This window comes from Schistosoma haematobium, chromosome 5 (genome assembly GCF_000699445.3).
Source record: "Schistosoma haematobium chromosome 5, whole genome shotgun sequence".
NCBI lineage: Eukaryota > Metazoa > Platyhelminthes > Trematoda > Strigeidida > Schistosomatidae > Schistosoma > Schistosoma haematobium.
The window spans coordinates 6,398,676-6,425,252 of record NC_067200.1 but is presented as its reverse complement, the minus strand read 5'-3'; the positions used below and the strand labels follow the sequence as shown (position 1 = coordinate 6,425,252).

General features: G+C 33.8%; 1 protein-coding gene across 1 annotated transcript; it reads right to left on the bottom strand.

Moving 5' to 3' along the window:
• Positions 1-6,068: 6,068 nt before the first annotated feature.
• MS3_00009045 (uncharacterized protein) lies at positions 6,069-18,270 on the bottom strand. The gene is made up of 5 exons (XM_051217378.1): positions 18,122-18,270; positions 13,546-13,801; positions 11,366-11,510; positions 9,918-10,095; positions 6,069-7,181 (listed from the first exon to the last, which is right to left on the bottom strand). Exons 2-5 carry the CDS (start codon positions 13,707-13,709, stop codon positions 6,529-6,531), a joined length of 1,140 nt encoding a protein of 379 aa, XP_051064770.1. The 5' UTR covers positions 13,710-13,801; positions 18,122-18,270; the 3' UTR covers positions 6,069-6,528.
• Between the last annotated feature and the right edge of the window lie 8,307 nt (positions 18,271-26,577).

The following is a 26,577-nucleotide window of genomic DNA, read 5'->3' as shown; positions in this document are numbered from 1 at the left end:
GAGAACTCAGGTGTGAATGAACAATGAACGTTCGCACAAGACTGAAAGTCTTAGATTCGATTTCTCCTTTCATGATTGTCGATAGGTACTGTTATGTGGTCTCGTAATACAACAAACAGGCTGTTGAGTGTTTCCGGGTTTTTAATAAAGTTCCAACATTTGTCGGTCCATAATTTCAATCAAAAATCATATATCCTGGAATGCATCTAGTTTCATTGACAAAACGTCACACATTGTGTTTATTGTAGTCATTTTTGTAGACTATATGAAGAAATAAAAATTTCGTTTCATGATGATTCTAACGGTGTTATTCCGGTTTGAATTGTCATCCATACCACTGACTGTGAAATATTTTATCTATAAATACTGTGAAAATATTTCCTCAGTAATTTACTCGTGAAGTTCACATTGTGTTGACTAGAACAACTTTGCTTGGTTATTCGAAAAAGCTGTCAAGTAAAGTACATTAACAATTCGTTGATCGGTCAGTATTAGGTCAGGCAACATTGAACGCTAACATCAGTCTATTCAACCTTTTCAGTTCTTTTATAAGTACAACGAGTTTAAGGTTGTACGGTTACTTCCCCAATCGAAGTTTGTTCAAAGTGTAACATTATTCGCAGACTGATGTACTCATCTACATTTATTGAGTGATATTCTAGCACGTTCTAACGATAGATATTGACATTGGACAACATATCTCATAATGATGAAATAACCGCTTCCATAATGAGTACTCAGATCATCATTCTTAGTGTGAAATAACTAGTTTTGTAAAGTATCATAGCTTATATCCCTCCGGTTTAAATAAACGTTTCTAAACTGATTACGTTTGCTTTGCACTCTTCTCTTTATATAACGTTGATTTCAAAAAGAACAATTCGTTTACACAACATTTGTCACTGATATTATGAATGGAATAACACCTCCTGTAAGTTCCATTATGAAGGTTTTGTGAGTGTGTGTGTGTGTGTGTGTGTGTGTGTGAATATCCCTCCATGTACACATTTGTAGTTTGTTCCTATTGTTGTTCCTTTAGTTTTACATTTTTGTTATTCTGTTTGATTGCATTTCAGTTGGTCATATTTGTATTTTGTCATAGTTTATATTTTTCTTACACCTTCACTAAGTTTCCGTGTTTCTTCGTGAACTGCATTTATGTTGTGTTTACTTGATACTAAGTCTTGGCAAAAGCCATATTGGTTTGCATTGGTTTGTTCCTCCATTCGATTGTGTTGCTTGTATTGACTAGAAATGTACATTTTTGATTGTGAATTGAGGCACGATTCCAGAATTGACAACACTCTGTGTTATAAAGCAATCAAATAGTATGTTCTGAACGAATCTGTGCGTGATCTATCCAGACAGGATGGAATAACATTGATTTGTTGCGATTGGTAATTTTTTCGCATCCTTTATCAACTTCCTTATTTATTGTAATTAGGATTTGATTCATTGAACAATTATTGGCTGAATAGCTGGGTAGTCATATTTGTTTAGGTAATAGGGTACATTTAAATTTATAATGAATTTCAGAATCGTCATTTTACTCAATCACATAGTTTCGGTTTCATCTGGGCAAAGGCGCGTATCCAACCCATCTAGTCAGTTATTCTTCAATCCAAACCTTAGTTCGCATCTAACACCTCCAGCAATCTGTATGTTAATTAAAATGAAGTATCTTTCAAATTATGAAAACAAAATTTATGTACCAGAAAATTTACGAAGTTGTAGAAGGTTTTTTAAAGTCATTCAGATTTCCTCTAAATTGAGTGTCAGCGTTATTATTGACATCGAATGATGGAATATATATGAGACTTTTCTCTATCTAACAAAACTTTAAACAGCATTATATTATTGTCAGAATGGGTATCCGTTGAGATTTCAGTAATTTTAACCTTGACATTCATGAGTATCATACTAAACGGCCTTCCGGTGATTCCAGGTTTTAAAAGGTGGCCTAGCTCAGATTGATTAATGGATTCAAGTATTGTCGTATTCGCCATAGTAGTTTAATTTCACATCACCAGAGAGATACACTCCATGTTTAACGCTATGCAACTCATCCAGTGTATGTAAATCTATCAGAAGTGTTACAAAACAGAAATCACAACAGAGACTTATCCTCATCACAAAATATGAAGTTAGTTGAACAATACAACTGAGTTGGTGAATGACTGGAGTGTTTGTTCACAGTTGGAACAAGACCATCTATGAATCGACAACCAGAACATTTGCTCTCACTTCATCTTCTTGTTACAAAAGTAGTAGTAATTTGTAAAATGAGAATTTCACTCATCGTTGATGTTTGAATGTCGGTGACTGTCAGTCAAATAAACAAATTATTAGAAAGCGATGTTGTTTAATTCTAACGAAGACTGATATTACGCCCACGATACAGAATAGAGAATACCATATTATTTGATTATTTGAGATGGAATGAGGTGATCAATGATAAACAAAATATAATCATAGCTGGGTCTACAAACAAAAAAGAGGTCAACACAAATATGTTTCTTCATTAGACAAACACGTTGTTTACAATGAGATTGAAGAAGTAATCAATATTACTTTGAATATTTTATTGAATATGACAGAAATGATAGAATTTGATGTTGTGTTATATTCAATGTGATGAATGAGACAGAATTCTCAATTTTCAAAATCTTATTCCTCAATGCATACGATATACAGGTTTGTGGTGCTTGTATAAATTAGTGATACCTTTGTACTTGAAGACTGTCCGATTTCTAATTCCGAATGCAATGCATTCGTCTGTCCTCATCAATATAACTCAATCTCTATCAGGAAATATGGCTGGTGACTAGCAATGGAATCCATGATGCGCTTTTCTCCCTATTTGTCACTCGTCAGCTGGATATACCTGCATTCTAGAATTGATGTTCCCTCCGTGACTCCAACCCAGTATCGTTCGTTTCAAGCGGCATCGTGTTATTCACTTAGTTTGATTGATTTCTTGAATAATCGAAATCTACACAGACTGAATACTGTGATATTTTGATATTCACTCATCATTTAAAAGTCTGGTTCACTCAACAATATGTTGAATGATACTTCGATTCCTGGAAACTTGTATCATTCAAAGAGTATTGGTGTTATGCAGCTAATGTGATTTAGAATCTTAATTTTTTAATTTATTGTTATGGCTTAAATTGACGTTGTTATTGCCATTACTGATTGATTTCTTTACTACTTATACAAATATCAGTAGCTTCAAACAGTGCATCAAAACACCATAGTTCAACACATGGTCTAATGCATACGAATGCTCGATTAACTCAACTATACTATTAAGATGTCGTGTTCATCTTCAGATTGAAAATGATCTTGGGGAAAATCATTCAGAATATTAAGTGGAGTAGTGAAGCACACAAGTCAGAAGTTTCTTCATCATCATCAATCGCACCAGGAGCAGTTTGGCAAGTTATCAACCCATATTTATTGCCAGACCAGATGAAAATCATCATTGACTAGGTGAAAGATGGTTTTTGTTATGATCAAGATACATTGAGACAAACATTTGATGGAAGGTATACACTGGTTGAATTTGAAGACGAATGTTAGTCATTAAACATCGCCTTACCTTCACGCAACAAAATATCCTCTTACAATGTTGACTGGTTTGTTCAAATATTCATTGTACTCAATTTTACTGTAAGTTTAGTTAGTTCGATAATTGTTTCTACTTTCTTCAATATGATGAAATAATGCATATCAGTGAGATTGAAGCAAACAACGAACTCTTAGTTGAACCCACAGTGAAGTGTATTTAAACAAGTGGTGAATTCTGAGTTGAAATGTATATGTAACATTCACTATTTTGATTATCAAGTGATTAGCGTGATTAAAACGTAAATATATTTCCACACCAAAACCTCGACAAAATTCAACAGCAAGGAACAATGAATAATAATAAATAATAATAAGGATAGGAGAATATATAACTCAACTGACACTTGTCAGACTATCTACATGGCTTACTAAGCAAATAATCAATCATTATCATTCTCGCCCACACATCAGTACTTTAAATAATATTCATTCTTGATGAGTTCAAATAACAAGTTCGAAACCTTACTTTACTAACTTATAATTTTGTTATGTTCGTCAACTTGAATGCTACTACTGATTCGTCTTACTCGGAACGAACGAAGAATCGAGGATTCAGAGACTCGATAGGCTATACTGATCCGTTGTCCCCGACTCAGCTAACTCGATGCAGAAGTCTTGGTAAGATGTAGAAAGTGTATTGTACAGACAAACAGAAGATAACAGGTCCATCAAGCACACAAATCAAGCGTATTTATACAAAATATATATAATCGATATTCCCATGGAAGTTTTTAAACATTTACTCGGAGCCCAATTTCTGTCAAACTATTCGTTCTAATATTGACGAATATCCGTATAAATTTGATCGATAAGTTCGTCAATCGACTATCTGCGTGGATGGTAAGAAATGCTCAATCATACATCTGCATACAAGCTCCACAAAGATGAAATTACAAAATATGAGTTTTGGGGATCTAACGTCGCCGACAATTTTCGAATACCAAACTATCATAATTTTACGTTAGTATTGTGATGTGTGCTACTGATATTGAGAGATATAAGTAGTATATATCATCAGTCGAAAGAGAAATACCTGGTGGTAGAAGGTTAAGAATTACGAAGAAAAGGGAATGGGAATAGAGAATGATTGGTTGGGAAACGAAGGAACAATGATGTCTAAGACAATTAATTGATACAATGCAAATGAAGTATTTACTATATGGTTCTCAGATACTACTACTAAGGCGTTCTGTAATTGTGTATTCAAATACATTTGATTGTCCCACTTGTGTTCTCATTCACTACAGTATTATTAAAAATTATTATCAATTACTTTCTTCACTAGAAATAGATGCATTTTGTACTTTGGTTCAATTATCGATTAACCTTTACTCTTGTTTTATTTATTCTCCTATTTTCCAGCTTTTTATTTGTTTTCACATATGCTACTTTACATGATCTCTCAGTATCTAAATTACATTCAGATTAGATCGGAATCATTAGAGTCTATATGATGTTTTTTTTTAAAATAATAACTTTCGGCGAGACTCTAATTTATGGACGAGCCAATCAGGAGCGCTTGAGGGTTTTCAAGTTCACAGCGCCAATTTCAGTGCGTGATGCTCACATACAATCGGTTTACAGTGGATTTTATAGAAAACGTGATAATTGAGCGGTTACAACAAATAGGATTATAAAGAAGTTCCTTTATTTGTGTCTGAGGCAATCAAATGAATTCTGTACTGTGTACAGACTGCCATAATGAAGTTGTCTTTCGATGTTGTTTATGTTGGAACAAGAAGTGTGGAAAAACAGGAACTTTTCCCGCTCGATCCCGATTAAAACTAAAGAAAATCATGAAAATTGTTGCGAATGGGATAATAAAAGCGCCAGTAACACTAGCTACAACATTTTCAGATGTTAGTGAAGCTTTGGATGTTCAGTGGTATGAGTATTGTAGAGGTATATATGCAACAAAAAAGGACAAGCTTACGCGAGTCTTTTGGAGGGAGTTGAGAGAATCGTTGAAATAGACGAAACAATAGTCAGGAAACGAAAATGTAACAGAAAACGTAGTATTGAAGTAGACTGGGTAAGTAGCACTTCCATAAATATACCTCAGAGGTCCTTGGAATTTAGGACATATCATCTCAATAGGGACACTTCCAGCGGGTCAGATACCGATAGGCAATGACAATAATACCAATTATACGGGAATATGTACAGCCAAGCACAACAATATATACAGAGGATTGGAGAGCGTACAGGCGCCTATATAAAATTGGTTATGAGCATCGTGTCGTTATACACAAGCGGCATTTTGTGGATCCGACAACTGGAGTGCACACAAACAATAATGAAGTTATGTGGTCGAGGCTGGAAGAGTTTTTACGATACTATTATGGCTCGAGAAGCCAACTATTATGGAGCCATATGGATAAGTTCCTCTACTGTATGCATTACGATTTCAGAACTTCTGAACCTCTTTCTAACCTTGAAAAGTTTATAAATCATATAAAAGAAGTGTATCCACTTTAATTCTTTGGCTTTGTTTAGTATATATTTTTACTCTATATTAACTGTTTTCTGATTGGCTAGTAGTCTCGATACTATAATTTGCAGACGAACCAATCAGCAACGTCTGATGGATTTCAATGTCACGGCGCCAAATTCACCAGCTGATGCTTACATCCATAAATTATAGTTATTGCCTAAATTCTTTTTAATCAATTGAAATATCAGAAATTTACATTCAAGCCAAAGAAATTTTTTTACAAAAAATATTACACAAGGGTTCAATATACAACTTTATATTGAACAATGATCATTGAAGTTAAATGAACAGAATAGAAAGATCAAAATAGAGTTTTAAGAATAATATTAAAAGAAGATCAATTCATGAAAAGGAGCATATTTTAAATCATTTCATTATTATTATTATCATCATTATTATTATTATTCTTCAGATCCTCCACTAATTTCAGATAGATTATCATTGATATCAACTCCATATGCTTGTAATTCTTCTTTATTTGGTTTAATATATTTACCATTATAGAATGATTGAATTTTAACTTGTTTTAATGTTTTATTTAAACAATCCATAATATTTGTATGTGGCATATGAGTTTTTAAGCCTAAATTATCATATGTTAATATAGTGGATTTTTGATTAGATTGTTGCTGTGGTTGCTGTCGTTGTTGTTGTTGTTGTTGTTCAATGAATAATTTTAATGGTTCTATACAACGTTGAATATATTCATGTGTACCACGTGGATCATGTAATTCATATGAATGTGGTGATTCCCAAAATTTTAATTGATTTTCTGTGATATTGATTTTATTTAATTTAATTTCATCTAATAACCATGTTATTGTATCTGGGGTAAACATTTCATTAAATGTTCGTTGAATTTTTTCTTTACGAATTAATTTCACTTTTTTTACTGTATTTGGATCAATAAAAACTTTAATTGCTTTCCATATACCATGAAAAAATGTACCATGATTAATTAATATAAATTTATATAAAGTTTCTGGGTAACAATCAGCAAATGTTTGTACAAATTTCTTACCAATTTTTGGATTACAACAAGCAACCGTTAAACCTAATTGTGAATAAATGAGAAAAGACAAACAGACGAGAAATAAAACAATATTTTGTCAATATAATCAAAGAGGGATTGGGGGTAGTCTTGTGGAGATGATAGTTAGTTGAATAGTTGAATTCATGAGTGAATTGAAGTTAGATCGTTATGGAAATACTGGAAGTAGTGGATGGCTGTTTAGTTCTAGTATGAGATAGCACAATGGCAGTGTGCATCTTGCATGTCGGACTAGAATTCAAAGTCTTTGTTCTTGCAAGCAAACCGTTAACCTATAAACCATTGTGTGACGACGGACCACGGGTGAACTTGAGGAAGCTGTAGGAGACTCAGAGAAAGCCGAAGATATTCCATCCAACTATCTTTTGGAAGAATACTCTAGAATTCCTACGTGAGGCTTCCGGTTTGGAAATGCTAATGACCCCCTTTATGCGGACTGGTGGACTGTAATGATGATTTCGTTCTTACTAAAAACTATAAATACCTGACAATTTTGTGCCATAATTCACACTGTCTGGAATAATATTCCATTCATTAGTTTTCTGTCTTCTCATTGCGACTTGGAAGGGTTCTGGCGTTCTACTGCTCACGTTATACGCGGTATATCATAAACAAGCTTCCAGATACACCACATTGAGATGGGTTCAGGTTTCGCGTGTAGGATCATGGATGCGCATTGCTGAGGAGTCCTATACTAGGACTAAATAGCTGTAGAGTGCTTCTAAGTTTTCAATAGTGGTCTACCTGTGATCGACTTATGAATTCAACTATTAAAATTATTAACATCTCTACAAAATCTCCATTATGATTTTATTGATTCGCAAAATCACAAAAACATCTTCTGTCCCATACTAAGGCGAAATGGAGATGACAACAAACGAAGCATTATTAACTCTTTGAAAATGTGATAACATTAAACGGAATACCCTAAATTATAAACTGATTTTACACAAACTTGATAATCAGTTAATGAATATCACATCAAACTGATATAAATTATATTGGAAGGGGATTTCGATGAGATTTTAGTAATTTTTAATAGTTGAATTCATTAGCCAAATGAAGCTAGACCATCATGGAAAATCTGGAAGCACTGGAGGGCTGTTTCGTTCTAGTATGACATACCTCAGTGGCAGTGCACATGCAAGAGGTATTTCTTAGAGTTCTAGTGAGAAGCCATGACCAGTAGAATTCAACCGGGTTTGTTGTGAGATAGTAACTCAATGATGACAATAATGGACGGTGGGGGAATGGGTGGATTGTTTGAAGTCAGAAACTAACACTGTTGGATGCCGACTCAATGATCTAGATGTTAAACGCTCGAGAGAGACCAACAGGTCCTGGGTTCGCATCTCACTGGGTGGATTTTGAATGCACACTCCTGAGCAGTCCCATACTAGGATGACATGGCCGTCCAGTGCTTCCAGACTTTCTATAGTGCAATGTGTAAAGTTGACTGAAGTTAGAAATGTAAACCACTAGATGACAATTCCATGGTATAAACGTTCAGGATTTGCCATATGACTTAAAGATTCGGGTTTCATCTTAGGTGAGGGTACGAAAAGTGCACTTCTGAGAAGTCCTGCACTTTGACAAAACAGTTATCCAATAGCTTTTTAAACTATAAACTCGGGTCATTTAGATTCGAATTCTGCAGGAGTATCAGTTCCTTCAAGATTGTAGATATACCTTGTTCTTGAGCGTCAACTTGTACAAAATGTGGGTCAAATAAGGACTCCTGTCTACTTTTCGCTGAAAACCCACCATGGTCATAATATATTACACTGCTGAATTAATCCACCATGTAATAATACATTTTCAGTTTAGATATGAAATTCAAGAATCACTATCAGATGCAATTTACCTAACAAATAACTTTGTAAAAAATACCATTATTGAATGCTGTGATATCATTAATTCATGATGATATTGTGTTGAACGAGAACACAAATAGGGACAATAGAATGTGTTTGAATATGAAATTACAGAACATCCTAGTAACATCCAAGAACTGTACAATAAAGACTTCATTTGCAAAATGTCAAACAATGGTCTCAGACATCATTGTTCCGTCGTTTCCCAACCAATCATTCTCTATTCCCATTCATTTTTCTACGAACCTTCTGCCACCAGGCATTTCACTTTCGATTGATGATATATACTACTTATATCCCTAGATATCAGTACCACACATATGAATACTAAAGAAAACACTTGAAATATTTATTTATTTGTTTAAATAAAAATTGCACATATAAAATGTGAATCAATAAAGATTAGTTCTTCTGATGTTTGCTTAAAAGAAATTCTTAAGTAATTCTATACTCTTCAGAGCATCTCATTGGATAGCTTTTTGAGAGCTAGTTATATTTGGAACAACAGAAATATAGATAGAGCAGATGTTTTATCAAAGGTGAGGAGCATCTTGAAGGATCATAACATTATGACATTTTCGACTGGTTATAACCTTGAAAATTTCTACGGGTTTTCTGAAATAGATGGATCGTGTCTAACAGAACATAGATAACTTCCTATTTAGGACTCATCAGCTGAATACACTTACTTCTCTAGCACTGAACACAGCAACTTTCAATTCAAATGTTCGACGCGTTATCTACTAGGTCAATCGTCTAGATAGTCACTAACACATGCACCAGTAGGATGTTTATTGTGATTCTCATTACATTGAAGTTGTTTTAAAAAATCGTATTATCTTTAAGTAGTACATTATAATCTTACCTGTACAATCAATAATAAATACCAATGTATTCACTGAGGTTTGTATACTTCGTTTTGCATGTTCGATAAGATAAACCATATGGCAAACAACATCTTCTGGATTATTTTTCAATGTTTGACATTGAGCAAAGCAAGCATACATCAATGGTCTACCTTCACGATCGAACCCAACTTGTCGCTGATTAAAATGAAAGCGAAGAGTAGAAAAGATAAAAATAAATAAAACGGTCTAAGATATCAAAAGTTTAATAAGATGGTAATTTTATTTAGCAGTATAGGGTTGTGGAGACTATTAAGTTTTTGACTGAAATCATGAATTGATTGATGTTAGACCATCAATGAACACCTGGAAGCAATGGACAGCCGTTTCGTCTTATTGTGGGATGCGTCCCAGTGATCTATAGGTTAAGCGCTCGCGCGCGAGACTGAATGCTCTGAGTTGAAATCCTGCGAGCGGGATCGTAGATGTGAACTGCCAAGGAGTCCCGCAATAGGACGGAACGATCGTTCAATGTTTCCAGGTTTTCAATTGTGGTCTAACACCAATCGATTCATGATCCCAATCAAAAAAGTTTGTTTAGACCCATTAGAGTGCTAGAAAGACTAATATATTCTGTTTCTTTTATTACTTGCTGATAAGCCAGTTTGCAGTGAATTTTTTCCAATCTATATTTCCCCATGGATTGCTCAGGACAGAGTTCGATGGAGAATACTGATGAGCGGTCTATGCTCCTCCACGAGGGTTAATAGGCATAAGTAAGTAAGTAAGTAAGTAATATTTCCTCATCGACCTATGTTGTTATCTGATTGGGTGTTCTCGTTTTCAGTTCAGTAATTCTGTTATATGTAGAGTTTATATTTATTACTGTATGCAGATTTGGTTTTGTTTAAGTTTTTGACCCCTCAGTTTCTTCGATTACTAGATGTCCAGTCCATAGAATTAGCCTACATCATGTTTCGTGTTAGAACAATATTCGAATGGTTTTAAATTTGGAATAAGCATAGGCTATCTCTCGATGGAATATAAAAATACTCTATTTGGTGTTATTTGTCAACAACAACAACAACAACAACAGTAAACTTAATCAACTAATTTTATTATTATTGTATTACTAGATAGTAGGCAGTAGTTATGTCCTATTTGTAACTTATTCCAGTCAGATGTACTTGCTTGCTTCTAATGTTAATGTTCACATTGAGGTTTTAACTCAATACATATCACTTCAAAAGAATAAGAATAAGGAGTAAGTCACTCAGCTAACGAATTCAGAAATCAATCAACTCGTTGACATAGTGAGCAGAATCATTAACGTAAATTTAAATAAAGATCTTATCTGCTTTATATGAACACTGGTCATGGTGTTCATCATAATAATAATAATAATCCAGCACAATCAGACTTCCGAGAATGTTGTAACGTACATAAACAAACAACAATAATAACTCACAACTGAATGAAATCCTGGTGTTTCATGACACCATTTACATTGAATTGTCAATGGTTGATATTCTCGACGCCATTCTACAGCTGTTTTCAATTGTTTAAAAGCATCTTCAACAACATAATTTCTTGCCACAAGAAATCGAGTTAATCTAATAATACGTTGAGAAGAAAGAGAGTAAAAATAAATATCAGATGTATAAAGTAGATTGTAGTTTTCTTGATTGAAACAATTCAATGGTTCTCATTAAGTAATTGAATTGAGTAAAAAATGTTTGTCCGACAAGAAATTGATTATAACCTGTAATATGTAGATGCTTATATTCTTGATATACCACGTATAACTTGAGCACTTGAACGCTAGAACCCTTTCAAGTCGCAATGAGAAGACAGAAGACTAGTGAAAGGAATGTTATTCCAGACAGTGTTAAATTATAGTACGAAACTGTCATTATTATAGCTATCCAATCCGCACACAGGGTGTTATTAGCATCGTCCAATCGGGAAGCTACACGTAGAGATACTAGAATATCCTTCCAAAAGATGATTGGGTGGAATATCTTCGGCTGTTTCTCAGCTTCTTAAAGCTTTCTCGAGTTCACTCGTCGACCGCCCTCACATAACCCAAAGAGATTAGTGATGGTGTATGTGAGTGTAATGTTAGACGTTAAACGTCGAACTCTCTAGAGGAAGAATCCTCTAATCATGATACAACCCATGTTCAGATAATTTAACAGTAACAGTATTGAGATTTAATATTAGAAAATAATATAAATATTCTAAATGATTATACAGTTGATCAGGAAAAACGAAGAAAATGCTATGGAGTGCGATTGTGTACATTGTTTGGGAATCCTTGTATATCCATTATGCTCGAAATGAAATACTTTGTATTGAATGAATAAGTACGGAAACCAATAGGATGTATAACTGAATAATATCGGATTTTAGTTATTACTTACTTGTGCCTGTCACCCCTCGTGCAAATGCATAGCCCACCCACCAGTATTCTCCATCTAACTCTGTCCCACGCAATCCTTTCCAGCTCCTTCCAGTCAATATTCATCCTTTTCATATCTACTTCTATTTCCCGATGTTATGTGTTCTTTGGCCTTCATCTTTTCCGCTTCCCTTCAAGATTCCAAGTTAGGACTTGCCTCGTGATGCAGTTTGATGATTTGCGTATTGTACGTCCTATCCATTTCCATCGTCTTCTCTTGATTTCTTCTTTAGCTGGAAGCTGGTTTGTTCTCTCCCATAGAAAGCAGTTGCTGATGGTATCTGGCCAATGGATGTTGAGTGTCTTGCGTAGACAACCATTTATGAATACTTGTACTTTCTTGATGATGGTTGTTGTAGTTCTCGACGTTTCAGCTCCATACAGTAGAACTGTCTTGACGTTCGTATTAAAGATTGTGACTTTGATACTGGTTAACATTTGGTTTAAGTTCCATATGTTCTTCAATTATAGGAATTTGCCAATCCTCTCTTCTACTTCTGATTCAGATCATCCACTTTCATCGATGATGCTTCTCAGGTACGTGAAATATTCCACATCTTCCAGATCTTCTCCATCAAGTGAGATTGAGTTGATGTTCTCCGTTTATATATGAGGATGTCACTTTCTTCTTTGTGTATGTTGAAGTTTACTGTTGCTACACTAGTTTTCTTCATCTGCATTTGTTCGTGTGCATGAGATAGAAAAGCTAAGTCATCTAAGGAGTCCAAATATTCTGGTTGATTCCGAGCTGTTCACCGGATTCCGTGCTTCCTCTCAGGTGTGGAGGAATTCATAATTCAGTCAACCACCATAATAAAGAGAAAGGGTGAGAGTAAGCAACCTTGTTTGATTCCTGTTCTCACTTGGAATCCACCCATTAGTTGTCCTCTCATATTAATTATTAGGTATAGTAAATTGAATTGGATTATTATTAATATAGGATGTTTCAAGGGATTATTTTATTTGTAGTTGATATCGGTAAGTACTTGACTGTTCCCATTGATGTTTAGGACTGCAATTGATCCGTCACTTATTGACATATGTGCATACTGCATGTATTGCCTCGATATCACCTTAATTTACAAGCATTCTAAGCAAAGATGAATAGTGGCTACCATTGGAATCTATCAATGAGAAGATTCAAGTCAACAATACCAAGTGAATATAAATGAACAACAAACACTTACGTATCATCACATGTTGCAAAATCCGGTTCATTCGGTAAAGGAATAATATTCGATTGAGCCAATTGATAAAGTTCTGTTTTAAGATTCATTATTTGTTCTGGTGTCAATTCAGATTTAGACGATTTTCGTAAAGATGATGTTTTTGACGAATTCTTTTTGTTCATTGTTTTATGATTTAATGATGATTGTATTCCCTTACAAATTTAATTCACAGATTTAATGTGTGTAGAGATGGAATGTGAAGTGTAGTTTATATCTGTAATAGAACATAAAACATTTAATTTAATGTGTCCATAGTTTTTATTGGAGTTACTTTCCATCTTCAAGAAACAAATGATGGATGGAAATATTGATTGATTTCAAAAGATTGGCTTGCATATCTTACGTAATACAAGAGAATTATTTGTTGGGGAGAGCCAGAAAACTCTTCAAAAAAAGCTAGGAAAGCTTCTGAAAACATTGAGAAGCATCTTATCCAATCAGCATTCACTAGACGTTTAGCCAGAAACATCAAGAAAGTAAAGTCACATGTAGAGTTTCTGATTGATTGATTACTTATACTGCTACTACGTTCATTAGCATTCTAGAATTTCCCGGAAACCCAAGGACATCTAAAATACTATAGCCCTATATTTTCTGTACATACACGAATATTTGGAGTAAAGTGTTTCTTGCAGATTTCGCGCCTTTTCTCTTGTGTTCAAGTCACTGTGTAGACCTAGCCTATGGGTTACTGGGAGAACTTGGGAACTAAATCTAGCGTTCAATTAACAAGACTTATCATTATTGTTATTCCATTGGAAACTATTCACTACAGCAGATCCAGCCATAGTAGACAATGTCTCATTTATATTTTATATTTCAAGTTCATTCTACTTGTGAGTAGTACAATTCTTTTCACTAAATATTATCGAATCGTATGGGATTTCATAAATTTATCGTGTGATGTGAATCAAATTCTGCTCCTAAACAACATTATCAGCATATCACAAGTATCATAATAGTTTAACCATTCTTGCATAAGTTTGGAATCTTAAAATCATCATGTGCTATTGAGTGAAAAAATATATGTAATTTTAAGATATCTAAATATAAGTTGAATTTGATCTTATTAGTCAGTTGGTGGAAATTATCCTCAGGAATATCGAATCTGCATATACAATCGACTCGAGAATTACCTCCATTAAGTTTCTAATATACAGAAACCTCCTCTAGGCTGTATGTACACAAGTTAGTTTCATATCAGTGGTCTTGAATGACATCACGATCTCTCAGTTCACTCTCAGTTGATCATGTACAGTTTATCAGATTAACACTTTGTTGAATACTCTGTTTATAAGATGAAGTATTAGTTCTAAGTTTGGTGGAAAAGTAATTGGTAACCATATTTTAAAATATACTTATATGAAGCAATAATAACCATATTTCTAGGTCATCTTTTCGCCGTATATCTTTCTATTGATAGCCATTTCCCCCCTCGCACATTTCATAACTGCTTGATGATGACATATTTAAATGATAAAAATTTCATTTCAGCATTATTTCCGGTTCCAGAAATGATCAATAATATTTCTTTGTAGCATAGTTACAATTTTTTGCAAATAACGGAAGTAATTAGAACGAAAAAATATTGGTAGTGGGATATTTCATTTTTGTCTTTGTATCTTTATTTCAATGACCATTATGATCAAGATTAATCTAATACCCTGGTAAGTCAATTGTTTAAGCAACAATTCAATCTGTACTGGTATTTCATCATGAAAATGAATTTCCTCAAGAGTAAGTTAACTGTATTTATATCAGTCAACTTTGGATTAAAAATGGTAATTCACTGATGCTAATATATAGACTGGCAAATCCTCACATGAAATTCTCAAGGCTAAACGAGAAGAGAAAGATCAAAGAACACATTACACCGAGAAATGGAGACAGGCATGAGAAAATTGAACAAAAATTGGATAGAACTAGAAAGGAAGGCCCAAGACAGAGTGGGTTGTAGAATGTTGTTCGGGGTCCTATACTCCACTGGGAGTAACAGGCGTAAGTAAGTAAGTAAGTAAGGAAGGAAGGAAGGAAGGAAGTTAGTAAGTAAGGAAGTAAGTTAGTAAGTTAGTAAGTAAGTAAGTAAGTAAGTAAATAAGTAAGTAAGTAAGTAAGTAATGTATAGACTGGAATTCGAAAATGTGAACTAGTACATTCTAATTCAATAATGTGAAAGAATTGTGGTTATTTGAAGGCCCTTGGAGGCCCAGGACAGAGTGGGTTGGAGAATGCTGGTCGGCGGCCTATGCTCCATTAGGAGTAACAGACGTAAGTAAGTAAGTAAGTAATGCATAACTGAGTGTGGTTGTATGTGAAATAGTTGACTATGGTGTTTCCATAGGAAATGCTTCATAATCAAACATTGTCACAATTGACGGTGAATACAACTCGCATAGTAATCAAGTAAACAAATATCAGTATGCAACAATTCTCTCTCTCTGTGTCTGTTTGTAGATGTCAATTCCAAGGTTTGAGTCTTGAGTAGATTGTTGTTAATATACGTATTATTCTCATATTGTCTTTGTTACTAACTCGGTGTAAGTGTGTGTGTTAAGGAATTGTATACATTAAAGGTTGACATATTTATAAAACGTCAGTCAACGTAACTTCGTTGAAATCATAACATCATTTATATGTTCAATTTTCACAGGTTTTATATTCATTAACATTGAATAATGTGAATAATGGCTTGGACACTCAATGCATATAACCACATGACCCTAAGTGGCATATTGATCAGAAAATCGATTGATTATTGATTGACTGGTTGAAGGGATATAAATGAAGAGTCTTTGTATTAGATCTTTAGTTATCATTATAAAAAATGAATACTAACTGGTGACAAGAAGATCACTTGATTAAGTGTATGTGTGTGTGTGTGTGTGTGAGTCCATACATATTCTTCATTATCAATATTTTGAAGTACTTTTCCGAAATCAATATACTTAATAGTTACACGTGCAAAATGATCAGATTTCTAGTTAATTAGTGTTTATCTATTTAAAGATAAATAGATTATGATATATAATATAAATATGTACAAATCGAACAGGCCAAAGTTGACCTATTCCGCTTGCACGACAGTCAAGTATCCTATAGAATAATTGTCTCTACCTATATGATTAACAATAATTAGTAGCGTAGAACGTTTACCATTCCGGTTGGACATATACCTACTAATGTGATACTTACGATGTCTTTCTACTGGAACCATATACCATCCAACTGTATAAAGTAGATATGAGAACATTTAATATAGAGTCAAAAACTGACTTGTTAACTATAGCTCCTATTAAATGTGATGAAATGAATTTGAGAATTATAAAACTGAGTTGTACTATGACTTATAAACTGAAGGGTGAAGGGTTATGATTTCTGATATATTCTAATTTATATCATGAAGTAATTTTAGTTAAAGAAATCTATAGAATCCCAGAACGTTCTACACAGTTGTTTCTTATCAGTATAGCACCCAATAGTATACATATTTAATTTCAACTCATTTGTAATGTTGAGCTATCATATTCAATTGCCTGTCAGTGATAAATTTCTTACATTCGAGATGCCTCCAAATGCCCTGGTACGGAAGAGGGTGGGGGGGTCGGCCTTCTATCTCGAAATATTCTCACCTCGCCAAGTGTATACAATCACTACAAGGAAAGTCCTACTCACTACCTTCTCGCGAGAGGACGAAAAGCGAATGTCCGGCGCTTTAATCGGTTTGGTGAATATGAAGATCCATCATAGGGAGTTGTTAAATCCTGATTCAAAAGCAATTGTGCACATGGACTTCAGGACCCTGAAGGAACAAATGGCGTATGAACCCATTGTTGGTCACCGGCTACTATGGGACTTCATCTCCTTACGATATTCCACTGCCTTGTGGATCAGACTTTTAGGTCGAAGGCTCTGGGTGTAGCCCCCTAAGAAAACCACCCGCGCAGTATCACAGCCCACACACAAATCAAGTGCCTTGTGTGGCACATATGTATCCAGCGCCTCTTTGTACCAATATTCATATATTCAAACCAATAAAATAAATATTCGACATGAATGAAATTTACATCCGTTATCACTAAAAATTAAGCTATTCAGTATAGCTTATCACTTTATGTCATACACGTTTATCACTATATATCATAATACTAAGTTAAATTGAACATAATTAACATATAATTAGCGTTTTTTTAGCAATTTAGTTTTCTACATGATGGGGTCATTAACCTTATGCCCAATCCATCTTTTTTATCCGGGCGTGGAACCGACAATAGCCTCTTAGGAACTCCAGGTTAAACCCTCACTTGAAATCCTCAAGGTCAAACGAGAAGAGGAAGATCAAAGAACACATTACACCGAAAAATGGAGACAAACATTATAAGAATGAACAACAATTAGAAGGCTCAGGATAGAGTGAGTAGGAGAACGCTGGTTAGCGGCCTATGCTCCCATGGGAATAACAGGAGTAAATAAGTAAGTAATTAAGTAAGTAAGTAACATATAATTATGAAAAAATATATTACAATAGCGTACTTACATTATTTTGTTTATATATGTATATAATTTATTCAATATTCAATGCCAGAATAATACAATCCAAAGTGAATTCACAATGTTCCCTTTTGGTTAACTGAAGTAAATATATATGTTTATTTATTTATTGTTTAGACCAAATTTGTCTCATCTAATGCCTATTCACGTAACTATATTGTGTTTTCAATAATGTTTATATATATATATATATATATATATATATATATATATATGTAAGTGAATTTGAATTGATTGTTTATTTCTGAGTTAATATTGGATAAATAACGTAAACATAATCACTATGTCCACCCCCTCTCATCAAAATCAACATCATCATCATCTATAGATGGTTTATTAAAACAATAAATAAAATAACACTACCATAAAGAAAAATAAATCACGATAATAATAATAATAATAGTCGTAATGATCATTATTGTTATTTAAAAAAGAAGCAAAATAAAAAGAAGAAAAGAAACACGAATCTAACTTGTTTAGATGACCACCTTTTTGACCTATTGTTTGTCATCTACTACTATATATATATATAAACAGTTATATAAGATAACTTCAATTAGACAGTATATATTACAAAGATAATAATACTATAATGAGACTGGTTACTTAAAATATTTGGCAAATAGAATTCAGTATAGTGATAAACACAAACAAGCATACATACATACCTACATACACACACACACACGCAGAAGAGATACATAATAATAATGATAAATTAGCAAAGTACCAACCTAATTGTTTTCTTTTAAAACATATATATATCTATCTATTGTCACTAGATTGGGTCTCAATCGATGAAAATAAACGTGAACATGGAAGTTATTAGATGAATTATATAAAATGAAAAATCAGAATGGGTTTTGTGGAGATTGTTAGAAAGTTCACTAGTTGAAATCATAAGTCAATTGAAGCTAGGCCACCATGGAAAACCTGGAAGCACTGGATGGCCGTTTCGTCCTAGCATGGGACTCCTCAGCAGTGCGCACCCACGAACCCGCTTCATGAGATTCGAACCTGGGACCTATCAGTCTCGCATCACGCGTTTAACCAACCAGACCACTGAGACGGCATCTAACGGTGTTAATGTCTAACTTCAACTAATCCAGTTGGTTAAGCGCCTGGTGCGAGGCTAATAGGTTCTGGTTTCGAATCTCGCGAGGGGCGGGATCGTGGATGCGCATTGCTGAGGAGTCTCATACTAAGACGAAACGGCCGTCCAGTGCTTCCAGGTTTTCCGTGGTGGTCTAGCTTCAATTGATTCATGATTCCAACCAGTGAAGTGATGAAGTTTAATTTATTTTAGTAAAGATGAAATGTTTATATTTGAAGATTATTTTAATCATAGACCAATTTCTGTTGATCTATTTTTAATGAATGAGTAGAATAATAATGAAATGTTGATTAAGTATTACACCTATTGATAAATATAAATGTTTTGAGATTGATTTAGTTTCAATTAGTTGATGTGGAATGATGAAAATAATTTGAACAATTTCAGTACTTCTTGTCTTTCATTCATTCTTCTATAGTAGTCAATTTGTAATGAATTATAAAGCTTATGACTTAAGGCAATATCGAGGCAGTTCGCACAGAATGCCCATATGCCAACAAGAGATTGATCAATTATAGTTCTAAATAACAATGGGAAGATACAAGTAAACAACACCAAGTGAATTTAGAATTTTAATTATGTTGCTTCATGACCGAATGGTAAATCACTGAATTGTGCTGTGTAATAAATAGTTAGATATTAGAAGCTAGACATATATATATTAGAACGAAACGGCTGTCCAGTACTTCCGGTTTCTCACTAGTGGTTTAACTCAGATTAACTCATAAATTCAACTGTTAAAATAAAATTGTACTTTAAATGAGTTTTACGATAATGGCCTCTCGTTTCACCAAACAACATACATGGTGGAGGAAAATATAGGGATCTTTTCTGTGATACTTCTTCAGTTTCTCATTAACCAGCTTCTCGATAGGTCGCCAGCATTTTATGTAAACATTTAGACTTAAAATAAAGTAAGGTTGGTTTTACAAGTTCAAAAGACAACATTTCAAACTCCGTTAGTGTCTGACATCAAATAAACTCAATAACCTTGTCGAAAACGTTTGTCTAGGTCATCTATATGTACTACAGAGAACTAAAAGAATTCTATTATTTAATTGATGGTTTGACATTACTATTAGTCCCATATATTACTCAGCTTTCAAATAAATTCTTCAAATGTTTTTACTCCAATCTAAACGACAATAACTCAACTTCTACGAATGACTGAATAACGACAGGCGAATACTGTTATGTTTGTTTAGTCCATTTTAAGTTCTGATCGAAGTCCATTAAATAAATATTAGTGCAGCCACTAAGTGATTTAATATCACGTGTAGGATATTGAAATTTCAGGTGGTTTTAGGTGATCGACAGGAGATCTTGGACATAGATCTCATGCATTTCAGCACTTTTAAGAAAGGTGTACGTATTGAATCAAATGTTCTGGATAGTGCCAGTTCACTTAAGATTAAGCATACACTTTACTGATGAGTCCCAAACATTACGAAACCTAGCTTCAGTGTTTTCTGTCAACTGCTTCCAACTATTTTGTCGGGAGAACCTTATGTAACATTTTTCGACACCATAGAGTACTTGAGAAAGTCGCCAATATCATACGGAATTCATACGACGGAGTACACTGCAAGGTCGTGCATTAAGGACAACTGAAAGATGCATTCCGGAGTCAGACAAGGCTGATTAATCTCCATCTTCCTCTTTCTTCTCGTAGTTGACTGAAATATGAAGACTTCCACATCTGAGGGGACGTAATGGATACAATGGACAGCTTGGATGCAACTAGACGATTTCTAAAACGCAGATGGCCTGGCCCTACTACCTCATGCACATCAACAAATGCAGAACAAGACAAAAAGTGTAGCAGCGGCCTCTGCATCATCAGGTTTTAAAATCATTCAACAGAAAAGGCAAGATCCCCAAATACAACACAGAGAACACCAACGCAATCACACTTGATAGAGAAGCTCTGGAACAGGTTGAATCTTTCACGTACCTAGAAAGCATCATCGATGAACCAAAAGGATCTGATGCCAACGTAAAGGCAGGGATTAGCAAATCAAGGACAGCATTCCTACAGTTGAAGAATATATGCAACACAAAACAACTGTCAACTAGTATCAAAGTCGCAATCTTCAATACGAACGTCAAAACAGTTCTACTGTACGGAGTTGAAACTTGTTGAACTACCACAACCATCATCAAAACACTGCGAATATTTGTAAACAATTGTTCACACAAGATACTCAATGTCCGTTGACCGGATACTATTAGCAACAGCTTACTTTGAGATAGAACAAACCAGCTTGCAGCTGATTAGGAAATTAGGAAAAGACGCTGGAAGTGTTGGTTGGGATATACATCGAGAGAGTCATCAAAGTGTATCACGAGGCAAGTGCTAATTTGGAATCTTGAAGGGAATTTGAAAAGAGGAAGGTGAAAGAACACACAGATTTGAAAATAGGAAACAGATATGGAAAGGATGAACAGCAAGCGGAAATAACTCTAATAGATTGCCTAGGACAGAGTTGGACGAAGACAGCTTTTAGGTGGCCTATACTCTTCCACGAGATGTAACAGGCGTAATTAAGTAAGCTTTCGACTATCTAACAGATCAGCTTAGTATTATTTAACTAAGCTCAACTAAAATGTAACATTTGTTATAAGAAACTATTAGCATTCATATAGTTTTATTAAATCGACCAGAGATGAGAACGTACAATTTCATTTCATTTCCATAACACTATTACTCTTTCAGGCATCTGATATATCAGTATAAGTTATTATGACAGAAACATGCATAGTCATAGACTCATCATCATGTTAGTAACAATCTGATTGTATTCATTAATATCAATAAACTAATATGGTTAATGAGTTGGGTAATCGATCTATAAATCGATCATTACAATAACATTAAACACGGCATCACATGCAAATTAAGTAGTGACTACACTAAATGTTATTTATTTTTGAGTTAAAGGAGTTATGTAAAGCATGGTTTAATTTACCTCACAGATTTATATTAGTTATCACTGACTTGAAAATCCATAATTTAATCTATAATTTGATCTTGTAAGTTCACTTCAAAGGAGTTCCATACTATGACGAAAAGACTTTCCAATACATCCTCGTTTTCAATGGTTTTTCAACTGAGATCATTCTGTGACAGAAATAGCCTATGTATAAACTGTTGATTAAAGAACTTCTGAGTGAAATTATTTTATTTGTGTTAGGATTGGAATACCGCTCAGGCGCTTAAACTGAAACAGGTGGTTTTCTTAGGGGGTCACACCCCGAGCCGTTGACCTACAGGTCTAATCCAAAAGGCAGTGGAGCAACTTTAGGAGATGCAGCTCATGGTAGCCGGAGACCAACTGTAGGTTCATACTCCTTCTGTTTCTTCATGATCCTGGATCCTTTGTCACTGATAACACTTATCTTAAATCCAACACAGTTATACTTTTATGGTTACAATTTTTCATCTGAACTTCAAAATTACTTCTTAATGTTAATTACTAATGAAATCATGAAATAACCAACATGAAACAGCTATCCAATGTTTTATAGTCTTCAATAATTTTATTAATAAAGTCAACCGTCAACTGGTTTAGATCAATAAACACTTTTTTGAAAATTTACTATTTCTCTCTACTATCAGAAATGATGAACCATTTTCAAAACAATTCTGTTTCATATTTTAGTGAAATTTTGATTGACAGGTTATACACCGGATAAGACTTATTGCGATCATGAACCGGTCTAATTTAGACCATAGTTGAAAACCTGGAAGCAATGAACAGCCATTTTTTCCTAGTATGGAACTACTCAAAAGTACACATACACAACCCATCACCTTTGGTCTTACTCATGGATGCTTAACTTCTAGACCACTGAGTCAGCATCAACCAGTTTTAATATCGAGCCTCAATCAATCCATTAAATTGAGTGAACATCTTTCATTGTCTTCAAAGGGTAAATCTCTCACACTCGACATAGATTAGTTCTAATGGTTACGGCTTCTTAGTAACAGTCCGGAAAAGCTGGTCAGTAGCAAACACATAATAATTTTCAGTAAGGAGTTGTGAAGATTGTTAAATGTCATTGTAATTGTCAGTGCTTCTAGGTTTTCAATGGTGGTCTAACTTGAACTGGTTTATGATTTCAATGTGGTTCAACAAATGTCACAACGCCTTACTGGATATAAGATTGAATTAAAAGTTCTTTAAAAATGTTTTATTTATTCTCCTCCATTTTTTAGGCAGATACGAAGCTGTATTAGTTCATAATCAGAACAGTTTAACTATGAAGCTTACTTTTTCTAGACAATATTTTCAAGCCAAAATGCAACTACTCTCTCTCTCGCCGCTGTTTGTAACGCATTATTATTTATTCGGCTTAAGTAAATAAAACAGCTTATAAGGTAAATGATTGAACTGACAGTATAAAACGGATTACGTATTGGTGATTAGAGTTTTACTTATCTAGTTAGTGATGATTATCCAACACTTTATCGATTAATTTAACAATATGATACATCATTGTTATTAAATGATGAGAGATGATCAACAGGTGATTGTCAATCGATATTTTTTACCATCTGACATTTGTCGATATTGGAATAGAAAAGAAAACCTGCTTCCTACATTTACGTTTCAAAGGAGATGAAATTGCCGGATTAATTAATCACAGAATAAATTCTGCGTTGAAATTGGCTTACCCAGCAGCAAAACTTACGACAGTATGGCAAACGAATTGCTTACTTAAACAAACTAAAATCGACAAGCTCTTTTTTCTTAGTAGCTCCAACTGCATTTACCAATTCACATGTACGTGCCAAAGCACATACATTAGAAGAACTGAGAGAAGAGCGCATGTTCGCATTTCTGAGCATGTTCCAAAGAACTTGAGGCTGCAAGGGACTAAAGCTTTCAACAGTGCAATAGCTCGGGATTTAGCTGACACCGGGCATACCGTCAACATTTTGCACACTTTTAAAATTATCAATAGACAAAGAAATACGACTACTCTCCGCTTCACTGGAGCGATTACGATAAAAAAAACTTAAACCTGATTGATGCACTCAAAAAGAGACAGTAATAAACTTATTATTATCCTGGTAATCCAATTTTTTGTTGTTGTTGTTGTTGTTGGTTATTTGGGTTATTTTATTCATTTATTCATTTTAAAATATTTATTTTGTGTTATACTCCTCCCCTATTACCTAATTCTTAAACCAAAATTTTATTCATATATTCCCACCACCTGATCCTCTTAAATTATCTTAACTTTTCAAATTCTATTGAATTATTATTACGTAACCCATCTTATCATTATTCAATTCCATTAATCTCTAAAGTTATCACACAATTTATAAACTTTACTAAACTATTACACCACCCAACCTGAATTAACCCACCCCCTTGTTTTACCTCTGACCTGTTTCTAGCATTATTGTAATCCAGTTATTTACACTTATTTATGTCAAGTGTTTTTGCACTATCTCAATATAAAAATTTTATCAGATGTTTTGGTCTGCAACCAGCTGACGAGAAACCTCGAAATATTATACATTCATACTATTCTGCATCAATGTTTGTGTTTTACTTTATTTGAAATATAATAATAGTTTAACTATATATAATAGTAATATTTATAGTAGTAACTTTACATAGTAACTATAAGTTTATACTTATCAATAAAAACTAGGTTGATATAAGTTGTTTTTATAAGAGGGAATTGACAATAACAATCCATTGAAACAGTTAATAGTCTGTTATATATGATACTTAAAAGCATGACTGTATTTCTGATAATAATAATAATAATAATAATAATTTGTTTTAAATCTATGATTGAGTATTTGCCAGATAAACAAGTATATATATTTTGTTGACATTGAACACAATCTTATGATTTCAAGGTTGAATGATTGTGAAGGAACAATTTCCAAGGTCATTGTCTAGTGTACATCATCAATTTCATTCAAAGAAACATTACTTTAAGCATTCTGTACTATATAGCGGTCATGCAGTAGATAAATCGAAATCATTTCGAGTTATCTATCGTATACCTCCATCATTTCCCGACGGAGTCCGTTCCCGTCTCCTACATATAGCTGAAGCCATTGGAATTCGTACATATAACCCCAATTTATGTGTACAGAAGAAATACGTAACCCCCCTATCCCTTCCATGGCCGGTTATAACTTAACTAACAATTTTTTTTAAAATTTTTATTTTAAAATTTTATTATTATCTTTGTATTCTTCACTATCGAATTATTTACACACATCTTATTACGTAATGATTTTAACGTTTTGTGATTACTATACCTAGTCTATTTACCCATGTTTGTTTGACCTTCTATTTCCAACGTTTAACTATTGAAAAGAGTTTTGTTATTGTATTGTATTATTCTCACTATTATCAGTTCACCTGTCTTCATACTATCAACTTGTATTTGTACTTATTATGTGTAGAGACTTATTCTATTTCATTGTGATTATTGACCCATATTGCCTTGATTGGTTTAACATTTTCGTATAAATATTCATGTATATTAGAGTAAAGCCTGATGACGATCTAATTGAAAACAATATTGCTCGCTTATATGTGTTGTTCTAATTTTCACAATGGGAATCTTTAATATTCTATATATTTCTATCATTACTTCATTACATCTTTGTTCTTGTAGATATAACTATATGAACTTAATAAAATTGATATGTCAGAATATGTGGGTTAGATGATTTTATAAAGGTCTCAATATAAATAAAGGTCAAAGTAAGTCACCGATACAACACAACATGCAATAATCCAATCACAATTGAAGGAGAAGATTTGGAAGATGTAAAATCATTTACATATCTGAGCAGCATCATTGATGAACACGGTGGATCTGATGAAGATATGAAGGCGCGGATCGACAAAGCAAGAGCAGCATATCTAAAAATGAAGAACATTTGGAACTTAAAATAACTGTCTGTCAACCAACACCAAAGTCAGAATTTTCAGTACAAATGTATATGATGGAAAATTGGAAAACCATGAAAGCCGTCATTTAGAAGATACAAGTGTTTATTAATAGCTGTCTACACAAAATACTTCGGATCCGTTGGCCGGACACTATCAGCAACAACCTACTGTGAGAGAGAACAAACCAGATTCCAATGGAGGAAGAAATTAGGAAGAAGCATTGAAAGTGGATAGAATACACATTGAGTAAAGCACCCAACTGTGTCACAAGGCAAGCCTTTACTTGGAATTTTCAAGGCCAGTGGAGAAGAGGAACAACAAAGAACACATTACGCCGTGAAATGTGGACAGACTTGAGAGGAATGAACAACAATTGGATAGAACTAGAAAGGA

Bases quoted from the DNA above. Each gene is read 5' to 3' on its own strand.
- MS3_00009045 (XM_051217378.1), bottom strand. From the start codon at position 13,709: ATGAACAAAAAGAATTCGTCAAAAACATCATCTTTACGAAAATCGTCT. The intron at 11,511-13,545 runs GTAAGTGTTTGT...ACGTATTATTAG, and splicing joins TTTGCAACATGTGATGATAC to ATTAACTCGATTTCTTGTGG. The intron at 7,182-9,917 runs GTAAGATTATAA...ATTCACAATTAG, and splicing joins ATTTATTATTGATTGTACAG to GTTTAACGGTTGCTTGTTGT.